The 20,929-nt window shown below is 39.8% G+C and overlaps 1 protein-coding gene across 5 annotated transcripts in view; it reads right to left on the bottom strand.

Annotated features, from left to right (window-relative positions):
• Nucleotides 1–2,191: 2,191 nt before the first annotated feature.
• The window catches only part of LOC147911671 (lysine-specific demethylase 5D), a 38,506-nt gene continuing 19,768 nt past the window's right edge, over nt 2,192–20,929 (bottom strand). For 4 of the 5 annotated variants that reach the window (XM_087427844.1, XM_087427845.1, XM_087427847.1 and 1 more), the window contains 16 exons: nt 14,728–14,909; nt 14,469–14,631; nt 9,349–9,468; nt 9,034–9,228; nt 8,577–8,758; nt 8,370–8,494; nt 8,097–8,244; nt 6,496–6,592; nt 5,592–5,950; nt 5,026–5,164; nt 4,401–4,580; nt 4,113–4,250; nt 3,330–3,929; nt 2,980–3,049; nt 2,646–2,845; nt 2,192–2,539 (listed from right to left, as the gene is read on the bottom strand). In XM_087427844.1, coding sequence (XP_087283970.1) covers nt 2,192–2,539; nt 2,646–2,845; nt 2,980–3,049; nt 3,330–3,929; nt 4,113–4,250; nt 4,401–4,580; nt 5,026–5,164; nt 5,592–5,950; nt 6,496–6,592; nt 8,097–8,244; nt 8,370–8,494; nt 8,577–8,758; nt 9,034–9,228; nt 9,349–9,468; nt 14,469–14,631; nt 14,728–14,909 — 3,246 coding nt within the window. Of the gene's footprint in view, nt 2,540–2,645; nt 2,846–2,979; nt 3,062–3,329; nt 3,930–4,112; nt 4,251–4,400; nt 4,581–5,025; nt 5,165–5,591; nt 5,951–6,495; nt 6,593–8,096; nt 8,245–8,369; nt 8,495–8,576; nt 8,759–9,033; nt 9,229–9,348; nt 9,469–14,468; nt 14,632–14,727; nt 14,910–20,929 lie in introns of all 5 variants that reach the window. The other variant, XM_087427843.1, reaches the window with a different exon arrangement.

Here is a 20,929-nt window from a genome sequence, read left to right as displayed (position 1 = left end):
AATTTGATGGCTTAGCAGTGGTAAAGTTTTATTGCAATTTTTTGAGTCCAAGATACCAAAATTAAAAATTTCCTAAAACAGAATAATTAACCCTCAGTCACTGTTACAGAACATTAAATAGCTTGAAGAATTTGTTTGCTGCAGATATATGTTTCTTAATTAATTCAACCTATAATCACAAGGCAAATCAGCAATTACATGCAAAAGTTAATGCTGCATCTTTGTTTGATCTCAATTGTGTTAAAACTTGCTCATCAAGTAAAACGAATATAGCACAACTAGCAAAGGCAACCTACGAAAAGATACAGAACTGTGTGACTTTGGGTTGCCTCCTTCCTGGGGACGAGGTCATTAACTTGTGGCTGACCACTTAGTGAGATTACTGTAGGCAAAAGCTCTCAATTCTTTCAATACATCATCAGTACTTTCAGTCACAAAGTGATTCTCAAATGGTGAAGAGCACATATAAACTCTGAGGAACAAAAATACAGGGAATAAATGCTGTATTTAAAAAATACTCCCTTGGACAATTAACACAAATTCTCAGAGGGCCCAATGAGAATCACAGGCCCTTTTGCCACATCTGTAGGAGAGAAGGAAAAAAGACAAAAATGTCTAAGAAATACTTCTTATAGTTAGCATAACATATCATCATGATTTTCTATTTATTTTACCTGATTCCTATGTTGCAGTAAGACATCATGGTTGTTTTGAGAAAAAGAAGCTAAAACTAGGGTAAAGGACTAAGATTAGGATTCTCAGTAACATGTTTTAGAATGACCTGCCAGAGTGGAAAAGCGAGGAGGAGAAACGGACGACATCAAAAAGTCTGGCAATAATTACAGGCATAGAATTTTATACAGAAAAGTAGTGAGGTCAACACTGACTGGGGTCAACAGGAATAGAGGGGAAAGCACTGACCGAAAAAGAGTCATCATTTGACAGAGATTACTGAAAGAGACTGAGAGAAGTACAATACTGTTTGCGTAATAGGATAACCCAGAGACAAAGGAAATCTAAACTGATTAATGATTTTGTACTGGTTCTGCTTGAAATACATCTTGATCTCACTGACTTTTTACAACAAATGTATTATATCAGATATTGTATTTACCATCTGAAAGAAGAAATGATGAGAAGTATAATTTGAGAAGTATAATAACTTGCTCAATTTTATCAGATTTAGGACTCAAAGCCAACTGCTTATAGAAAGAGAGTTTGGTACTAGGCTAGCTAAAACTATTTGAAAAAGAAGAAAGTAGGAGGGATCACTCTACTCTATTCTAACACTTACTAAAAGCTACAGTAACAAAGACAATGGAGTATTGCCGAAGGGAGAGACATACAGATCAACGATGGAACAGAACAAGATATAGATACACACAAGTAGAACCAACACATTTTTGACAAAGGAATAATAAAGGGATTCAAGGCAGAGAGAATTAACTTTTCAGTAAATGGTGCTGGAACAACTGGAATCCATACAGGAAAGAATGAACCCTGAGCTAAGTATGGTACCTCATATGAAAATGAACACTCGCTGAACTCCACCAAAAAAAGGATGGATTTTAAAACTATGTTTTTAACTTTCCCAACTTTAGTCCTTGACTTCTATATTCCAAGAAGTGCAAATCAGATCTATAGTTTTAAAACACACCCATTATTCTTTTATTTTTAACAAAAAGAATCAAATTAAAAATAGATGACAGCTTGAACCAAGAACTTCTTGCTTTGCTCTATTCTTTGTGGCCTTAACAAGTAATTACCTCATACAATGTCTTTTCTTAAAAGGTAAGGCAAAGTGAGAAATGAAAAGGAGGCAGAATGAAGGTGGAAGAAGCCGTGAAGCACCAAAATACTTTAAAGATATAAGGAAAGAAGAAAATGCAATAGAAGAACAAATGGGAGGAAAAAAAAAGGAAGTCATTCATTTGCCTTTATCAAGTTTTATTTGCCCCAGTCTAGCATGAAACTGGCTTAGGAAATCTTTCATTGTATACTAGTGCCAGTAATGTTGCTGACAAGAGACTTCTGGGAAATGGCATACAGGTCCTTGTCCTTAGGACTCGAGCTTAAAACATTTCCTTTAGGAGTTAGGATATCAAAACTCTGAAGTGACAAATACTAGACAGGAAACAAGGTCCACCAGGACCCAGGTCAGTGGGATTAAAAAAAACCTTTTGAGCTGCTGTCACAACTCTTGCTGCTGAGGATAGGACAGGTGTAGCAAAGGGGTTAAAGAAGGAAAAGAGGTTGTAGGACCTGAATCCTGTTGTAAGCTGTTTGGGTTCCCTTTCAGGATGGGGCTATGGTCTGTAGGGGGTATCAGGAATATATTTTCACGATCTGTCTCCTCAAAGTCTTCATCTTCTTGGCCCTCCTCAGGCTTAATCCCTGAGCTCCGGGCCTTTTTTGACTCCACCTCTTCTTGAACAAGATCCTCATTCTTTCCATCCTGATGTACTTTGCGCTGCTGCCGCTGTCGCTTCTGCAGTACCCGGCCCCTTGTCCGACTTCTTTGATGCTCGGGCTTCTCCAGCTATAATTACACATAGACAAGCAGAAAAGAGTTGTGGGGCAGTGGTCAGGCCTGGATTCCCTGCCTGCTTGGCCCTTCCTAGCCCCACCCAAGCTCCTCTCCTCACCTCCAGAAGTGTACGGATCCGCTCCAGGTCTGGAGGCTGCCCAGCCTGCAGCAGCTTCCAAATGCTATGGTTCTCATCCAAAGTCACCTCAAGCAGGTCTCCCTCCAACATGAGCTCCTCCAGAGGGGCCCGGGTTGCCTCAGGCAGCTCTAACACAGGACCAGTCAACTGTGGTAACAACGAGGACAGCAGCTCCTGGTCTGGGGAGTTGGGGGGAGGCAGAGTTACAGGCTGTCCCTGGTCTTATCCCCAATACCTCAACAGACCTGAGGACCACATGGGTCATTCTGGTGGTTATCAACAGGTTACCCACACTTAGACCTACCTCTCTTACCTGAGCCCTGCCCCAGAACTACCTTCTCAGGACTGGTCATATTGTCTCCATTCTTCAGCAACCCTTGAACCTGCCAAGGAGAGTTAAGAATAAGAAGGAATACAGAAGAACCAGCCCCTACTCTTCCTCCCTCAGCTCCAAACTTGGGACCCTCCAACTCCTGGAGGAGAAAGGCAGATACAAGCTGACAGCAGGGAACAATCTAGGGATCTGGGGAGGATGCAGAACAGGAAAGGCAGGCTGGACCAAAGGAATCTAATTATTACAGAACAGGGATAGGGCTGGAGCCTAAATAGGGCTAGAGCTAGGAAACAGAAATTTAAGGACAAGAGCCGGGCTGGGCAGCTAACCTGATGCATATCCTTGCCACTGCATTCTCTGAGAGGGTCAGAGACAGGAGCTGAAGGGTAGGTAGGGGGATCCTGGGGCCTGGGTTCAGCCTGCAGCCGCTGGCGAAGCTCGGCCAGCTGTCCCAACAGAGCAGTCACATCCTCAGAGGCCAGAGCCTGTCTGGCACGGCCTTGCCAGCCAATGGCCCTCTCGGTGAGGCACTGTAGGGCCTCACCCTCAGGCAGCCGCACAGGCAGTCTCTGTAGGGCAACCAGCAGTGCTAGGATGGTCTCCAGGCGTGGGCGCCGGGAGCGCATGCACAGTGGACACAAGAATTTGGTGTCCCACTCCCACCAGGCCAGCAGTGGGGATGAGGCAGAACTAGGTCTTGGAGAGCTAAGGAGGCGGGGTACCGACACACATCGCCCGTGGAACCAGTCCTGACACAGGTCACACCGCAGAGCTCCCACCCCGGCCGGCACCTGACCACACACACAGATGGAAGTTGCAGAGGAGACTGGGGTCGATGATGCCAGTGGACTGGGCTTGACAGAGTTGGTGCGACGTAGCTGCTGGATACCCTCTTTCTCCTTCTGTTCCCCCTCCTTGAAGGCCACGATCTGCCGTGCCCAGGACAGGGGGAGAGTACGTCACCAGGCTATCCCCTCTCTTTCTCTGGTGCCATTAACATCCCACTGCCAAACCAGGAGAACTGAGGCTCAGGGAGAAAGTGGTCTCCCCATGGTCTCCCAGCTCAGACACTATTATCTCCAGGTTCTTCCATCCGTGCCCAAGCCCCTTACCACAGAGCCTGGGTCCCTGAGGTCTTGTGCAGATAGTCCCAGCAGCTCTGTGTCAGATTTGTATAATCCCAGCTCCTTCTCCCTCCACCGGCTGCGCTTGGTGCTGTTTGAGCCAGCGTCTGCACATGGGCAGAGCACCTGAGACAGGCAGACAGAGAAGGAATGGCCAGGATTCCCCTACCTCCTAACTGCTCTCCTCCCCTCCAGAGCACCCATATCCCTATGCGTTATCTCACAACAGCCAAGCCAGGGACAGGAGAGGGTGTGGGTCAGGGTCCCAGGTCTCACCTCCAATAGTGTGTAGCATGAATTCTTCTTCAGGAAAGTCTTGGAAGCCTTCTCCCTCCAGGAGTGTGCTGTCAGTACCTGCAGCTCTAGCTGTCTCAGCTCCTCCAGCCCCACAGGTAGATCTCGACCCACAGCTACCAGGCCCTCCAAGTCATCCAAGCAGGGGTAGTGGTCACCATTCTGAAACAGGGGCAAGAGAAACCTCAGTTAAATTATGTCAACAACGATTAACTCTACAATTGTGCTGAGCAATGCAAAGTATCATGATGCATAGTCATAAGTAAAATCTATAAACTATTCTGAAGGAAAAAATGGGACAGCAACTACTCTTCTCCCAGAACTCCTACATTTACCAGCTCAGGAAAAAACACCCACTAAAAGGCCAGTTATTCTGTTCTGGTTTGCTTTGTCTCACCCCCTCCATGTTGATAATTTCTGCTCAGTTCTAGGCCCATACATAATGCTTTCCCTTTCGTTGTTCTTATCCTGATATCCTCAGCTCCTTCAGGCCTCTCTCCAACCTGCCACCTTCACTTTCAAGCACATGCCAACTGAGTTTAAAAGTCTAAAGTAGAACTGCCTTTCTTCCAGCCTGCAGTAGGAAAGCAGAAAACAAGGTCCTCACTTGGATCTCATTCACATCAGCAATCCAAGCCTGTGCCTTAGTCAGAGCCTCTTTGAGTGCCTGGATTTTAGGCAGGTGAACAGGGATGTGTTCTGCCTCACGAATTATGGCTTCCAATGTAGCTGGTGGATGCTTCTGCCTAAAAATGTTTGGGAAAAGAGGAATCCATCCTTAAATGTTACAAGTATATATACATTTTTTTTGTCCTAGGTTTCCTTGCCAAAAGCATAAGCAACAAAAAGTTCAACAGAATAAGTGAGCAACAATCCCCTAAGTCTGAAGAACTGTCTGAACACTGAAGCAGACATGTGACTCTCTTTTAAGTCAGGTTTGGTATCTATAATCTGAGAACTAACTCAACCCAAGAACATTTCCTCAATTATTGCCTTCAAACAGAAAGGGCATATATGGGACTGGATAAAACATCAAACCAATCTTTCATGGTTTTACCACATGCCTAAACTGGGAGTGTGGTGCCAAGGCCATCCACTGAAACGATACTTAGAATCATCCTCAAATTCTGAGGACTAGACTCAGGATACATATGGGGAAGGGCTGGGTCCCACCTGGCCTCCAGGCAGAAAAGAGCTTTTTCTTCCCAGCGTTCTGCAATGGTCAGCAGCTCCTGAAGCTCAGCCCGGGCCTTGTCCACAGAAGGACTGGAAGCTACCTTGGCGCCTGTAACCAACAGCCCTTGCATGATGACTAGGGAGCCTCTTTGTGCTGAAGGGGCCAGTGCTCGCTTCACCTCATCTAGCCATCGTGCCTGCTCCACTTGCTGCTGGAGCTGATGGGCTTCAGGCACCTCCACACCCAGCTGCTGCCCCCTCTCCAACAGGGACCGCAGTAGCCCTAGACTTGGGGGCAATGAGGCCAAGGCCTCCCGGGCCTCAGCTTGGTAGGCCTCCACCTGTTCCAGGACATCCTGCGGAGATACAGCATAAAGAATAGATTCCTTAGCCATCTAGATACTGAACCACCTAGCCTTGACCTGTTCTCCATCTTTTCTCACAGGCATGTTTATGTATACTTATCTTCAACCACGTCCTAAGACGTGATCTGCCTGAGATCAATAAAAGTCTTTCATTTACTACAGATCCTCCTTTAATTATTTGAAATTTACTTCTCCAGGCCCACTTTAATACCATCTTATCCTTCTAGAAAACTTCCTGAGACTCTAAAATTTGAAAAAAATCTCTCCACCTCCTTCATATCCTCTGATCCCAAGAGTTATACTTTTATGTAGCCCTCTGTTTAGTATCTTTAATTGCTTTTGTTTGGCAGGATTATCTGCTTGTACTATAAGCTATTAGAGTACAGACAGTATTGGACCACCCATCTCGATAACTTCCAAGAAAGATATATTATAAGGAGCTACTTAGAAAAATCAGGTTCTCAACCTTCTGTGGTATCTGACCTTCCTTATATCTGTTCCTAAAAAGGACTGAATCTTGCCAGGCCCCTCCTCACCTTGACAGCCTCAATCTGATGCATGGCACAGGGCAGGCTGCCCATCTGCTCAAGAAGGACCCGAAGCTCAGTCAGGGTCAGCTGTGGGGTTTCAATCCTACAGAAGTCACACAGAAAGGGCTCACTCAGTGAACCTGGTAAGGCATACTTAATGCATTCTCAGAAATCCAACACTCTTATTTCTCCCCCATGTTACAGTAATACTTCCAAAGTTGTCTTCTAACTTCAGGGACTCTGAATCAATAAGTTAAGATAAAATAAGATTTAGGGACATTTTACAGTTGATACAAACTGTTTGTACAAAAGAAGACACTGAAGATAACAAAGTGAGAGAATCCAAGTTTCTGAAGAAATGTAATAGTATGACGTCTGTGGTGGGTATCAGTAGTTAGAAGAACGAAAATAAATACAAACATTTCTTTTCGAGAGAACAAAAATGTGAGGTGGTCCCTAGATAACTTTTATTTTCTACAGTAATTCACTTAGATATACAGTGCTCAAAATGAAGAATGCGATGGACACATAAAAGTAATCAGCCAACAGGATATAAGAATAGCAACTTTCACAGTGAGGCTAAAGATAATAAAGCTATTAATTATAATTCAAATAAGTACCAGAATTTTTAAGCAAAACAGAATGGAATGATTCAGAAGCAAGGAGTGTTTTGCGATGATATACAAGGGTCAAAATAATAACGGATACTCTATAGAATAAGATTAAGAAATGAGCATTCGTCATGTGAGAAGCAGAACAGTTCCAAGTAACAAGGACTAGGATGTACTCTTAGGGTACATCAGTCTACAAGAAGAACTGAAGAGGCCAGAAAGTTTAAGAGATGAGAACTTTAGATAGATTAAGATCATAAGTATTAAAACCCACGCCACCTGATAGGAGTATCACCAGGTCAAGGTGGGAAACTGTTTATTTCTTTTGAAGTAGAAAAGGGAAAGAGTCTGTCTATGAAAATAGAATTCATTACTACTACTAAATTTCTTAAAAATTCTCTAAATTTAAAAAAATATGACTGACGTGATTAACAGCTTTTGTATTTCTTTTATCTGAAATTTACAAATCATATGTATATAAATAATAATTCACTTGATTTTTCAATCAGAAATGTAGACTTATATAATATGTACATTTGGAAAACAATGGATAAATTCAATTTGAGGGTTTTTTCCAATGTCTAAAATTTTATCTACCTACACAGCCAAGAATAAATTTTGTGGAAATTCTGATGTCTTAACACGTTTATGAAATTTGCTAAAAGTAGGACAGTACTGCAATTTTTCTATTGCATCTCATAACCATTGTCATTCATGGTGAAAGTACGGAATACCTCATATTTGAAATTGTCTATTTTCAATGATTTATAGTTCATATTACATTGTTTTCGTGTCTTATATCTCCATTCTCACTATAACTTAACCAGTGCTGGATCCATGCTTCTTCAACAACAGATTATCTACGTAAGACATGGTCACCAATATGGCCATAGGTAACGTTAATTTCTGCTATGTGGATTCTTTGTTTATGGTCTATCATTTTTGTTATCCATTTTCACATATTGCCATCCTTTTTTGCCTTCTTCTCTAACATACCTGGCCTCTTGGCCACGGACTAGCCCTAGGACTTGGGAGACACAAGCCTCTGCTTCATTCAAGCAGTTCTTCAATCGCTGAAGCAGCTCACTGTTAGGAAACCTCCTCTCACGGGCCTCAGACTCCAGGGCCCTTAGCTCTTCAAAGCCTGGACAGAGAGTAAAAGATGCAGGACGTAGGCAGCATTATAAAAAGCTGGAGGAGAAAGGCTGGGAGTGCTGAAGAAAAAGAAATAGAGCTTGCCCACGGGTCCTTCCATTTCTCATCACTTACTGCGCTTCCGACCGTCCTCCACCTCCAGAGCCACTCGCACTTTGTTGGCCCAGGTGTCAAAGGACTCGGCCCGAACCTTCAGCTTATGCAGCATGGCGGGGAGCTCATCCAAGGTGTACCGATACCTGGAAGAAGGGTGCAAGGAAAACCACATCTAGCCCAGCTCCAGAACCTTTTCTGTGTCTTCCAAGTAGGCCCCAAGCTCACCGCAGGTACTGCCGGCTACTTGAGCACTTGCAGAGGTCATTGATGTGGGAAAGGCAGACAAGGCCATCTGGGCAGTCATAGCAGGCCAGGGCAGATAGGAAGCATGTGGTCTTGCACTTGATGCACTGGCGCTCATCATCTGGGAGCAGCTCGAAAGCCTCTCGTTCAGCCTCCGTGATGCCCTGGGGGTGTTCAACCCACATATACTGTAAAGACTAGGAGCAGGGTTGTGAACACCCCACCTCAGCCAACACTGAACCCTGCTGTGGGCTCAACCTTGTAAGGACAGCTGTAGAGAAATCGGAAGAAAAAAATATAAACACATACAGTCTCTATCTTTCCACTTCAAAATGTATGACCTCGAGATGAGGCACGGAGCACTTACTCTATTTCTGTTTTTGTCTCCCTTCCATAGACTACTTCACTGAATCCCTAAGCCCTGCTCCTTACCACCCACCTTCTCCAACAGGGCCTTTCGTAAACGTCGCTCCTCCTGCACCATAATGAACATCTCCTTGTGCACAGCCACAGCCAGCTTCAGGTCCAACTTCTCTGGGAAGGCAGCCATCTTGCAGATGAGCTCCTCATGAGAGAAGACACAGTAGCGCCGGAGGCGGCGGTAGTGCTCGATGCACTGGCGTCCAGCAGGTAGCTGCAAGTAGTTCAAGACTGTGTGGTCATCTGGAGATCAAAGTGCTTAGCTTCTCCACAGTGACCCTACCCATGTTCTTTATGCTTTTCTATCTGCAAGGCCACCACATCCCAGACCTACCCAGTCAGCAGTGCAAAAGTTGACAGCCTCAGCAAAATTGTAGCCTTGGTTAAAGCCACTGTGGTAAGCACGAGGAAAAGTGATGACAAATTCTCCTGCACACTGGTTTGTGCGGACAACCTGAAAAAAAACAGAGAAAGGGGTGTGGCTCAGGACTAACGATGGGATGTGAACTTTAGAATAAGAATGCCTTTCAATCTTGTTATAAATGTGGGGAAAGAGTAGAAAGAGACATAGGCTCTATCTTCATGTATGTCCCTTAAAAGAGAAAACGAGAATGTAAAGGTTAAAAGTGATATTCAGAGAAAAGTAAAAAAATAAACAATGTGCAGTTCAAGAAAGAAATATGGATGATCCATTAACTTGTGAAGAAGATTTTTAACTTCTTCAATAAATAATGTAAATTTAAAAAGTCAGAAAATGGATGTCTTCACAAATGATGATGGAGAAACTCCAAAATTTTATCCCTCTATTAATACAATGATTAAGCTGGGAAAATAAAATCACAAACTACAAATATAAGGAGGACATTAAAAAATTTTTTTTCCCTACACTTTGGTAAAAGCACACTGTAGTGTCATAACTTCCCTGCCTACAACTCCACCACCAAATCTCAGCAGCTACCTTGGACACACTAGTCCAAGATCCTGGTGCAGCTTACCGGTACCAGGAAGCATAACGTGAATCCTGTTTTCAAAGGACTGAGGTAGTGTGTTTTGACCTGTCTGATGGCTCCAAAAAAGATTGGCTCAAGAACCTGCTTTTATTTCACCTGCCTGAGAGTTTTCCCCAAAACAGAAGTGGCTTCCCAGGCTCTGTTTGTTCAAAGTACATAAACGCAAATGTATCAGCAACAGCCACTTGTGGTAAGAGAAAAGAGACCAGACAAACAACAGAAATTCTAAAATGCCTGGGAAGGAAAAGGCAGGACAAAGAGAGAAAGAGATATGTAGCGGAATAAGAGCCCTGAAAAGCTCCCATTTATTCCCAGGAATTGATAAGGCTATGTGCATCCTACAAAAAGACCTGAGAAAACACTAAGCTCCCACCTTGGCTGACTTTCAGGCTCCACCCCCCAAGCAGGAGGTAAGGGCTAAAGGAGAATTTTCAACAGCTTCACCAAGCACTGAAAAAGGGTCCCAAAACAGAGCCAATCTGTAAAGACTGGGAGAGTATTTTTTTTCTCTTTCTTTTTGGTTTAAGGAAAACTTTCCTAACATTAAATGATCACCATGCTAACAGAACAGAGAAAAAAAAATTCAGAGTTTACAAGATTCAGCCCATAAAAAGATGCTCAACATCATCAGTCACTAGGGAAATGCACATTAAAACCACATGAGATACTACTTCTCACCACTATAATGGCTATAATAAAATTTATTTTAAAAAAAGAAAAATAAGGTCGGCAAGGATGTGGAAAAATTGGAAATTGGAAGCTTCGTAACTGTTGATGCCAATGTAATTTGGTACAACCACTATAAAAAACAGTGTGGAGGTTTCTCAAAAAGTTACACATAAAACCATACGATCCAGCATTTCCACTTCTGGTTATACAGCCTGGAGAATCGAAAGCAAGGACTCAAACAGCTATTTGTACACAAATATTCATAGCAGCATTATTCAAGATAGCCAAAAGGTGGAAACAACCTAAATGTCCATGAAGAGATGAATAAACAAAATGCAGTATAAAAAAACAATTAAACATTATTCAGCCGTAAAAAGCAATGAAGCACAAACACATGCTACAACGTGATGAACCATGATGAAATTATACCAAGTGAAAGAAGCCAGACACAAAAGGCCACATATTGTAAGATCCTATTCATAGGAAATATCCAGAATAGGCAAATCCATAGAAACAGAAAGTAAATCTATAGTTAAGTGACAAGGCTGAGGAGGTAAACGGGGACTGCCTCGATGGGTCCATGATTTCTTTTCGGGGTGATGAAAATGTTTTAGATCTAAATAAAGGTGGTGTTGACACAACACTGTAAATGTACTAAAATGATACTAAATGTAACACTGTAAATGTACTAAAACACTGAACTGTTCACTGGAAAACGGTTACGTGTTATGTGAATTTAACCTCAAAAAGAATTAGTTCAGAAAAGTCACTAAACAAACAACTATTAAGACAAAAAACAGCAACAACAAATACGGGAAGGGCATCATGGGGATACAGTCTGATTTCTAGAGCTGCCACAATATATTATTCAAAATGTCCAGTTTTTAAGAAAAAATTAGGAGGCACATGAAGAAATAACAAAGTATGACCTAATAAATGAAAATATCCCTGAGACAGCTGAGGCGCTGTACTTAATAGACAACAACTGAAATTCAGCTCTCTTAAATGGGCTGAAAGAAATAATGTTCAAAGAACTGAAAAAAACAAGAGAATGATGCCCCCTCAAATAGAGAATCTCAATGAAAAGATAAAAATTATAAAAACGAAACACAAAGAAACTGTGAAGCTGAAAAGTATGAGTGAAGTAAAAAATTCAGTGGATGGTTTCAACAGAAGACTGAAAGTAAAACAGGTTGATTGAGTTTATCCAGTCTGAGAAGCAGAGGGAAAAAAATGAATAAAAATGAAAAGAGCCTAAAAAACCTGTAGAACATCATCAAGTAGCACCAATATATGTATAATGGGAGTCCCAAAAGACGAGGAGAAAGACAAAGAGACAGAAAGCATATTTGAAGAAATAAGAGCTGAATAATTCCCAAATTTTAGGAAAGAATGAATCCAAGAAGCTCAATGCAATCCAAGTAGGATACACTCAAAAGACACATATAATCAAACTGTCAAAAGCTAAAGACAGAGAATCTTGAGAGTAGCAGGAAAGAAGCAATTCATCATATGATAGATTTCAATAAGATTATCAGCAGCCTTCTCATCAGAAATCAGGAAGGTCAGAAGGCATGCGATAACATATTTTAAGTGATGAAAGAAAAAAAATGGAGAAATTAAGACATTTCTAGAGAATCAAAAACTGAGGGAGTTTGTAGCAGATATGCACTGTAAGAAATGCTATAGGGATCCTTCAGACTCAAATGAAAGGACACTAGAGTATAACTAGCAACTATACAAAGAAAGTAAGAACACTGGTAAAGGTACCCGTATAGGCAAATATAAGAATCAGTATTGTATTTTTTGCTTATGCCTCTTCTGTTCTTTATAACTGAAAAGTGCATGAAACAACAATTATAAAAGTATGTTAATCAGCAAACAATGCATAAAGATAATCTGCGATAATAATAATATAAAGGAAAAGAGAGAGAGAGCTACACAGGAACAAAGTTTTTTGTTTTTTTTGTGAGGAAGATCAGCCCTGAGCTAACATCCATGCCTATCCTCCTCTCTTTTTGCTGAGGAAGACTGGCCCTGGGCTAACATCCATGCCCATCTTCCTCTACTTTATATGGGACGCCGCCACAGCACAGCCTGACAAGCGGTGCGTCGATGCACGCCTGAGATCCGAACCCAGGCTGCCAGCAGCAGAGCGCGTGCACTTAACCAGTACGCCACACGGCCGGCCCAGGAAGAAAGTTTTTTGAACCTTACTATTGAAGCTAAGTTGGTATTAATCCAAACAAACTGTTATAAATTAAAATAGTAATTGTAATCACCAAAGTAACTATTAAGAAAATAACTAAAAATAAACAATAAAGAAGGAAAGGGCATTAAACCATACCCTACAATAAACCAACTGATCACAAAAAGAAAGTAATAGAAGAACTAAGGGACAAAAAAGATATGACACGCAGAAAACAAATAAAATGGCAGAAGGAATCTTTCCTTATTGGTAACTATATTAACTTTAAAATTAAACTCTCAAAAAAGCAAAGATTGGCAGAACAAATAAATAATTTAATTCAACTGTATCTTGTCTATAAAAAATTAATTTAGCTATAAAGACACAAATAGTCTGAAAGTAAAAGAATGGCAAAATATATTCCATGCAAACAATGATCAAAAGAGAGCTGGAGTGGCTATACTATCAGACAATATAGACTTTAAGTAAAAAATTATTATGAGATAAAGGACATTACACACTGAGGAAAGGGTTGATTTACCAAGAAGATTTATGAAATAGAGAAGAGAAAAACAATAGAGCATCAACAAAACTAAAAGCTAGTTCCTTGAAATGAATAACAAAATTGACAAATCTGTAGCTGAACTATGACAAAAAGGGAGAAGAATCAAATTATTAAAATTAGGAATGAAAGTAGGACAATTACTCATCTTACAGAAATAAAAAGGAGGATAAGAGAATACTAGCAATAACTGTAAACAGAAAATTAGATAATCTAGAGGAAATGCGCAGTCCTGAATATGGGTGGGAGTGCGTGCTGAGTACATGTGGCAGCAAAAAAACAACAGTAAGAAGACTCATGAGTCAAGACAAATGGTATAACTACATAGCTGTATGATTTCATTATCATCAATATTGAGGCTTATCTTTTCCTATGAAACAACAGTGATATTAGGAAAACACAGAAAAAAGTGCAAGTAACAACTTATAAAATATCAGAACTGGAAAGGAGCCTTGAGGATGCCAAGTTCACTTTTGCAGATGGAAAAACTGAGGGAGATCGACATAAACGTTATGAAAAAGTTGTGTAGAGGTTAACCCAGATATTATAGAAAATCATATGAGAAAAGGTGTACTGCGCTGCAAAAGACAGTGCACTACTTTATCTCCTACAAATTACTGGCTTACTCTCTTCTGCAAAACTGGCTGATATAAATCAATTCTGGAAATACCCAAATACGAAACCACTCCCCCATTTAGGATTTATAAAATTAGAATTTATTCTTAGTAATGTTAACAAAAAACCAATCCCAGACCAGAAGGCAGAGTAAAAGGCCAGAATCCTGGTTTTTACTTCTATGTTGTTAAGTAATTATCTGCTCTCTCCTTTTTCTTGCTCTTAAGGATATCCTAGTGGTCTGTATAGGTTCACAGCTTGATAGAAACACAGAAAGAGAAAGAGAGATGTGATGCTAAACCTAGTTTCCACATTAAAATGCATATAACTTTATTTCCTCCAAAATTAAGTCCTCCCTCATCCCCTCCCCACCCTAGTGTAGGCATTAAATCTTATTTCCAGGTACTCACTGGGACACCATGGGACATCAGGGTGTTGGGATTCATGAGGGTGACAAGTTGGTGTAAGAGGTCAGGCTGGCTATCAAACAACTCGGGTGTCAGCCTCTTCATCACCTCCTCCAAATGCTCTGCTGCCAGTGAGGGTACCCCATACCAGGTCTTCGGCTCACCCCTGCTCAAGTTAAAGAGGAAACATGTAAAGTCTGGACATACTCATGCATACGTAGGGAGTCTTGATATCCATCCCAGCCATTTCGGCCCTGCTCACCAGTGCAGGTAGTTAATGGAATAACTCCAGTGATCCTCAATATGCCAACAAAATGCTGAGAATACCATGCCCACATAGAGCCAGGGAACCTTCATGCCTGAGATGTCTGCATTGATGTGGCAGAGAACAGACTGATCCAGCACCGGCATCACGTTCAAGTTCCAACCACTGGTTGCATACTCCTGTCAGGTCAGAGATTTGCCACAGTGGGTATGAAGGAGGCTTGGGTGAAGAAAGGCAAACTGAACCAGGATCACCTAAGAAGACAACTGTGTCCTCAGGGCATGTTGCTTGCTCTACTTTGGGAATGAAGACCTAGTATTCATGGTCTCTCAGGAGGTCCCTGTGTGATTTCTGAATGTACACCTTTTTCCTAGGTTAAGAGAGAACACTGTAACTCAAAATATTAATTATATATAGTCCAGATTAAGATTCATCTGCCCCTAAAACTAACAAGCATTCTTTGTAAATGTTTTTTAAAGTCACTTTATCCCATTTATTAGCTACCTACTACGCTCCAGACATTCTGCTAGGCATTTAATTAAAATTTATAGACAACATAATATTATTTCTCAAGTAACTTATATCATCTAAATATCATAATCGTATTTTTCTTTTATATGCTTCTGTATTTCTGATCCAAACAAAACAAAACAATATGTTATGCTCTAAATTTTGCCCAAATCTTACTATTGTACTATTTTCCATAGACTATTTCAGGTTTTCCCTTAATCCCAAACTACTGAATTATTAATTATACTATTTATACCATCTCATTCATCATCTTTTTTTTTTTTTGTGAGGAAGACCAGCCCTGAGCTAACATCCAATGCCAATCTGCCTCTTTTTGCTGAGGAAGATTAGCCCTGGGCTAACACCCGTGCCCATCTTCTTCCACCCTATATGGGATGCTGCCACAGCAGGGCCCAACAAGCAGTGCGTTGGCGCGGACCCAGGATCTGAACCTGCGAACCCCAGACCGCCACAGCGCAGCGTGCACACCAAACCGCTGTGCCACCAGGCCAGCCCTCATTCATTTTTTTTCATTGTTGCATTTTTAATTTTAATAAGTTATTACTGCAGTTTTTGTGAGTATCAAAAAATAGTTGGTCAGGGGCTGACCCAGTGGCACAGTGGTTGGCTCTAGACGCTCCGCTTCAGCTGCCCGGGCTTTGCAGGTTCAGATCCCAGGTGCAGACTTACAGACCTCTCATCTAGCAACACTATGGTGGCATCCCATATACAAAATAGAAAAAGACCGGCAGAGATATTAGCTCAGTGCCAATCTTACTTGCCAAAAAAAAATAATAATGTTGTTGACTAGAGGAGGACATCAGTGAAATCTCAATAGGAACCTCTAACAGCCCATCTCTCCATAGAAACACCAAAAAAACTGGCAAAAATTATCAGACTCAACTCAGAACTCTGGATAATACTAAAAGGTTTACTACAATCAAAAGACAAGTCAATCACGAAAAAACAACTAACAGTAGAAAAGCTTCATGATATTTTAACTTACCCTTGCCCACCTATGGGCTACTCCTACCCCATTATCTCAGTGGTAAAACTGAAGACAGCAGCCTGCACTGTTCATGTGGGTTCCTGGTTCCAAGAGAAACAAAAGAGACTTTGCTCTGAAAGAACAGTGTGTGTTTTGACCTGTCTCAGAACACACTAAAAAAGACTTATTTTTATTTAGCCTACCTCAGAACTATCTCTGAGTTAGCAAGCAGCTATGAAGGACATTTCTCAAAAATACTGAAAGGCAAATGAACCAACTAATCCTTCCTAGAGGAAAGACTAGCAATTGGGCCAAACAATAGAGATGATAGAAAACGTGGGAGGAAAAGCTGGGACTGAGATGCTTTGGATATTAAGGGTTTTGAAAAGCTTCCATATATTCCAAGGAATATAGAAGGGCAGAGGTACCCAGATGAGGGAACAAGCTGAGAAAAAGAGTCCCTAGAGTTTCACCTCCCGCTGACCTTCAACTCTGTGCAAGTAGGAAGTGAAGAATTGTAGAAAGAGTTATAAATAGCCTACCTAAGTATTGAAAGGTCATTCACAGACTCAATCTGCAAAGAATGGAAGAGTATTCAAAGACCAAGTGATAAAAAATACAGTCCTTTCAAAAATAGTTTAGAAAAGTCACTTAAAACAAAGATAAGCCCAAGAAGCAGCAACAATAAACCCCGAAGGGAGGAGAATGTGATTTACAGAGTTACTATACTAAAATATTCAAAATGTCCAGTTATCAACAAAAAATTATGAGGCATGCAAAGAAACCAGAAAATATGGTCCATTCAATTAAAAAAAAGAGAGAGAGAAAGAGAAACTCACTGAAAGAGCAGAGAGACACTGAACTTTCTAGAAAAAGATTTTAATTATTTTAAATATGCTCAAAAAGCTAAAGGAAACCATGGACAAAAAACTACAGGAAACCAGGAGAAGAGTGTAAATAAAGAGAAAGAAAGTATAAAAAGGTCACACAGAAATTCCGGAGCTGAAAAGTGCCGTAACTGAAGCAAAAAATTCACTATGGGGGTTCAACAGGTTTGAAAAGGCAGAACTAAATATGAGCAAACTTGAAGGAAGGTCAACTGAGATTATTCACAGTGAGAAAGAAAAAGAAAAAAGAACCAAAGACAGCTACGGGATACAATTATGCAAACCAAATACACATAATGGGAGTCCTATTAAGGAGAGAACAGAAAGGAGCAGAAAGAACATTTAAAAAAATGATGGCTGAAAACTTCCCAAATCAGACAAAAGACATCAAGCTACACATCAAACAAGCCCAATGCGCTCCAAAAAATGATAAAGAGATCCACACTGAGACATATCATAACCAAACTGCTGGAAGCCACAGAATCTTACAAGGAGCAAGAGAAAAGTGACATCTCTCCTACAAGGTATCCTCAATATGATTAACAGTGTATTTCTCATCAGAAACTACAGAGACCACAAGCCAGCAAAATGATATATTGAAAGCCGTAACAGAAAAAAAAAGATAAATCAAGAATTCTATAATTGATAAAACTACCCTTCAAAAATAAAAGACAAAGTGCCATTTCCTGACAAAAACCGAGGGTGTTTGTCACTAGTGGATCCACACTACAAGAAATAGTTAAGAGAGTTATCTAGGCAGAAATTAACAAATCCCTAGACAGTAACTGAATGCTATATGAAGAATATGGTAGAGATAAGTACATATGTAAATGTAAAAGCCACTATTATTATATTTTTGATTTAGAACTCTTTTTTCCCTTGTGATATAAAACATAAATGTAGAAAATAATTATAAATCTATATTAATTGGCACACAATTTAAAAAATGTAATTTGCCACAATAACAACAAAAGGATCGAGAAGATCCTACATAGGAACAAAGTTTTTGTATATTATTGAACAGCTGGTATTAATTCAACCTAGTGTAATATATTAGTTGTAATCCCCAAAGTAACTATTAAGAAAATAACTTAAAAAAAAAACAAAAAGGAAATAATATACTGAAAAAAAGAGTCAATTAAATACAAAACAAAGGATTAATGGGGGAAGTAGGAAGAAAATTGATGTAAGAATAAAAAATAAAATAGCAGATTTAAGTTCTTCATTATCAGCAAATATCTTAAACATAAATAGATTAAACTCTCTAATTAAAAGAGAGAGATAGACAGAAAACAGAAAAAGAGATGAACCACTCTTCACAACACACTTTAATACCAAAGAGACAACCAAGTTAAATGGGAAAGAAGTGAAAAAAGGATTTCATGTAAACAGTAACCAAAGGAGATGGATTATATCAATATCAGAAAAGACAAAGAATTATTTAAGACAAAGATTACATTATACACTGACAAAAATGGTAAATCCATCAAGAAGATAAAACAATTACATACACACCTAAAAACTAGCCCCAAGATGAATGAAGCAAAAACTGATAGAATTTAAGGGAGAAACAGACAGTTCTGTAATAATAATTGGAGACTGACAGTATTAATATCTACAACAGACAGAACAACCAGAGCAGAGATCAGTAAGAAAATACAGAACTTGAATACTATAAACAAACGAGACCAGGTGGAAACAGACTATTCCATTCAGTAATAGGAGAATTCATATTCTTCACAAGCACAAAAAGAACATTCCCCAGGATTAAATATGTTAGGTCATAAAACAAGTCTAAATAAATTGTACAAAATTTCACATCATAAAATCTCCCACCACAATGAAATCAAAGTAGATATCAATGACAAAACCAAAACAGAAAATTTACAAATATGTTAAAATTAACTACACACCCTTACAAACTGTGGGTCAAAGAAGAACTAGCCTAAGAGAAAAAGAAAAGGTTGACTGACTAAAATAAAAACTGAAAATGGGTACATTCTGGACCTCACAGAATACTATATGAGAGAAAACTATAAAAACTGAACACGAAAAAATCTATAATCTAGATAAAATGGACAAATTACTAGAAATATACAACCTCCCAAAAATGACCCAAGAAATAAATAATCTCAAGATTCATTACGAGTAAAGAGATTCAATCAGTAATCTAAACCTCTGAATAAAGAAATGCTCAGAATTAGATGGTTTCACTGGTGACTTCTACCAAACATTTATACAAGAATTATACTGAATCTGTCTCAAATTTTCTAAAAACTACAAAAGAATTGAAGCTTTAACTTAATTCTGCTATTCTGTATTTTTTTCTTACATCACATCTTTTTTCTTCCCAGTTCCCCTATTACTCCTTTACTTAGTTTATTTCACAACGTCACCATTATCCTGATACCCAAGCCAGAAAAAGATATCACAAGAAAACTACAAACCATTATGCATTATAAATATAGATGCAAAATACTTCAGCAAAATACTAGCAAACCAAATCCAGTCACTTAGTAAAAGGATTATATACATCATGAAAAGGTGAAAACTGTCCCAGGAACGCAGGATGGTTCAAATACAAAAATCAAGCAATATAATGCACCACATGTTAGTAGAAAGAAGGGGGGAAAACACACGATTTTCTTAATTGATACAGAAATGCATTCAACAATAATCAACACCCTTTCATGATAAACATTCTCAACAATCTCAGGTTACAAGAGAACTTTCTTAATCTGATAAAGGCACTTCTGAAAAACCCATGGCTAACATCACACTCAATAGTGAAAGACTGAACGCTTTCTCTCTAACATCAAGAACAGCAGTAGGGTAACTGCTTTCAACGCTTCTATTCAACACTGTTCTCTAAGTTCTGGCCAGAGCAATTAGGCAGAAAAATTTTTAAATAATAAATAAGGATAGGAAAGGTAGAAGTATAACTATATTTGTTGACCACATGATCTACTTCATTGAAATATCCTAAAGAATTTATACACAAAAACACGGAGCTAACAAAAAAATTCAATAAAGTTTCAGAAAACACAATCACACAAAATGCAGTTGTGTTTCTTTACACTAGCAATAAACAATCTCAAACGGAAATTTAAAAATCAAGTCCAGGGGGGGCTGGCGCAATGACACAGTGGTTAAGCTCACGTGCTCCACTTCAGTGGCCCTGGGTTCTCGAGTTTGGATCCCAGGCATGGATCCAAACACATCACGCATCAGGCCATGCTGTGGCAGGCATCCTACATATAAAATAGAGGAAGATGGGCACAGTTGTTAGCTCGGGGCCAATCTTCCTCAGCAAAAAGAGGAAGACTGGCAACAGATGTTAGCTCAGGACCAATCTTGCAAAAAACAAACAGAAGAAAATAGAAAGAAAATTCCTCAGGATGATAAACACTACATATGAAAAACCCATAGATGATATCATACTCAACGTTGAAAGATCGAAAGCTTTGCCCCTAAGACCAGAACAAGACAAAGATACCCCCTTTCACCATTTCTGTTCAACACGGAACTGGAAGTTCTAGTCAGAACAACTAGGCAAGAAAAAAATAAAAGCCATCAAAATTGGAAAGCAAGAAGTAAAATCATCTGCTTGCAGATGACATTATCTGTATGTAGAGAACCCTAAATATTCTACAAAAACTGTAGAACAAACAAACTTGGTAAAGTTGCAGGCTACAAAATCAACATGCAAAAATTAGTTGCATTTTTATACACTAACAATGAACAACCCAAAAAGAAAATTAAGAAAACAATTCTATTTACAACGGAATCAAAACAAATACTTACGAATAAACTT

Source organism: Ceratotherium simum, chromosome Y (assembly GCF_057802395.1).
Source record: "Ceratotherium simum simum isolate JZ-2026a chromosome Y, ASM5780239v1, whole genome shotgun sequence".
NCBI classification, from domain to species: domain Eukaryota; kingdom Metazoa; phylum Chordata; class Mammalia; order Perissodactyla; family Rhinocerotidae; genus Ceratotherium; species Ceratotherium simum.
The sequence above is the reverse complement of the archived record's forward strand: the minus strand, read 5'-3'. Positions and strand labels throughout refer to the sequence as shown.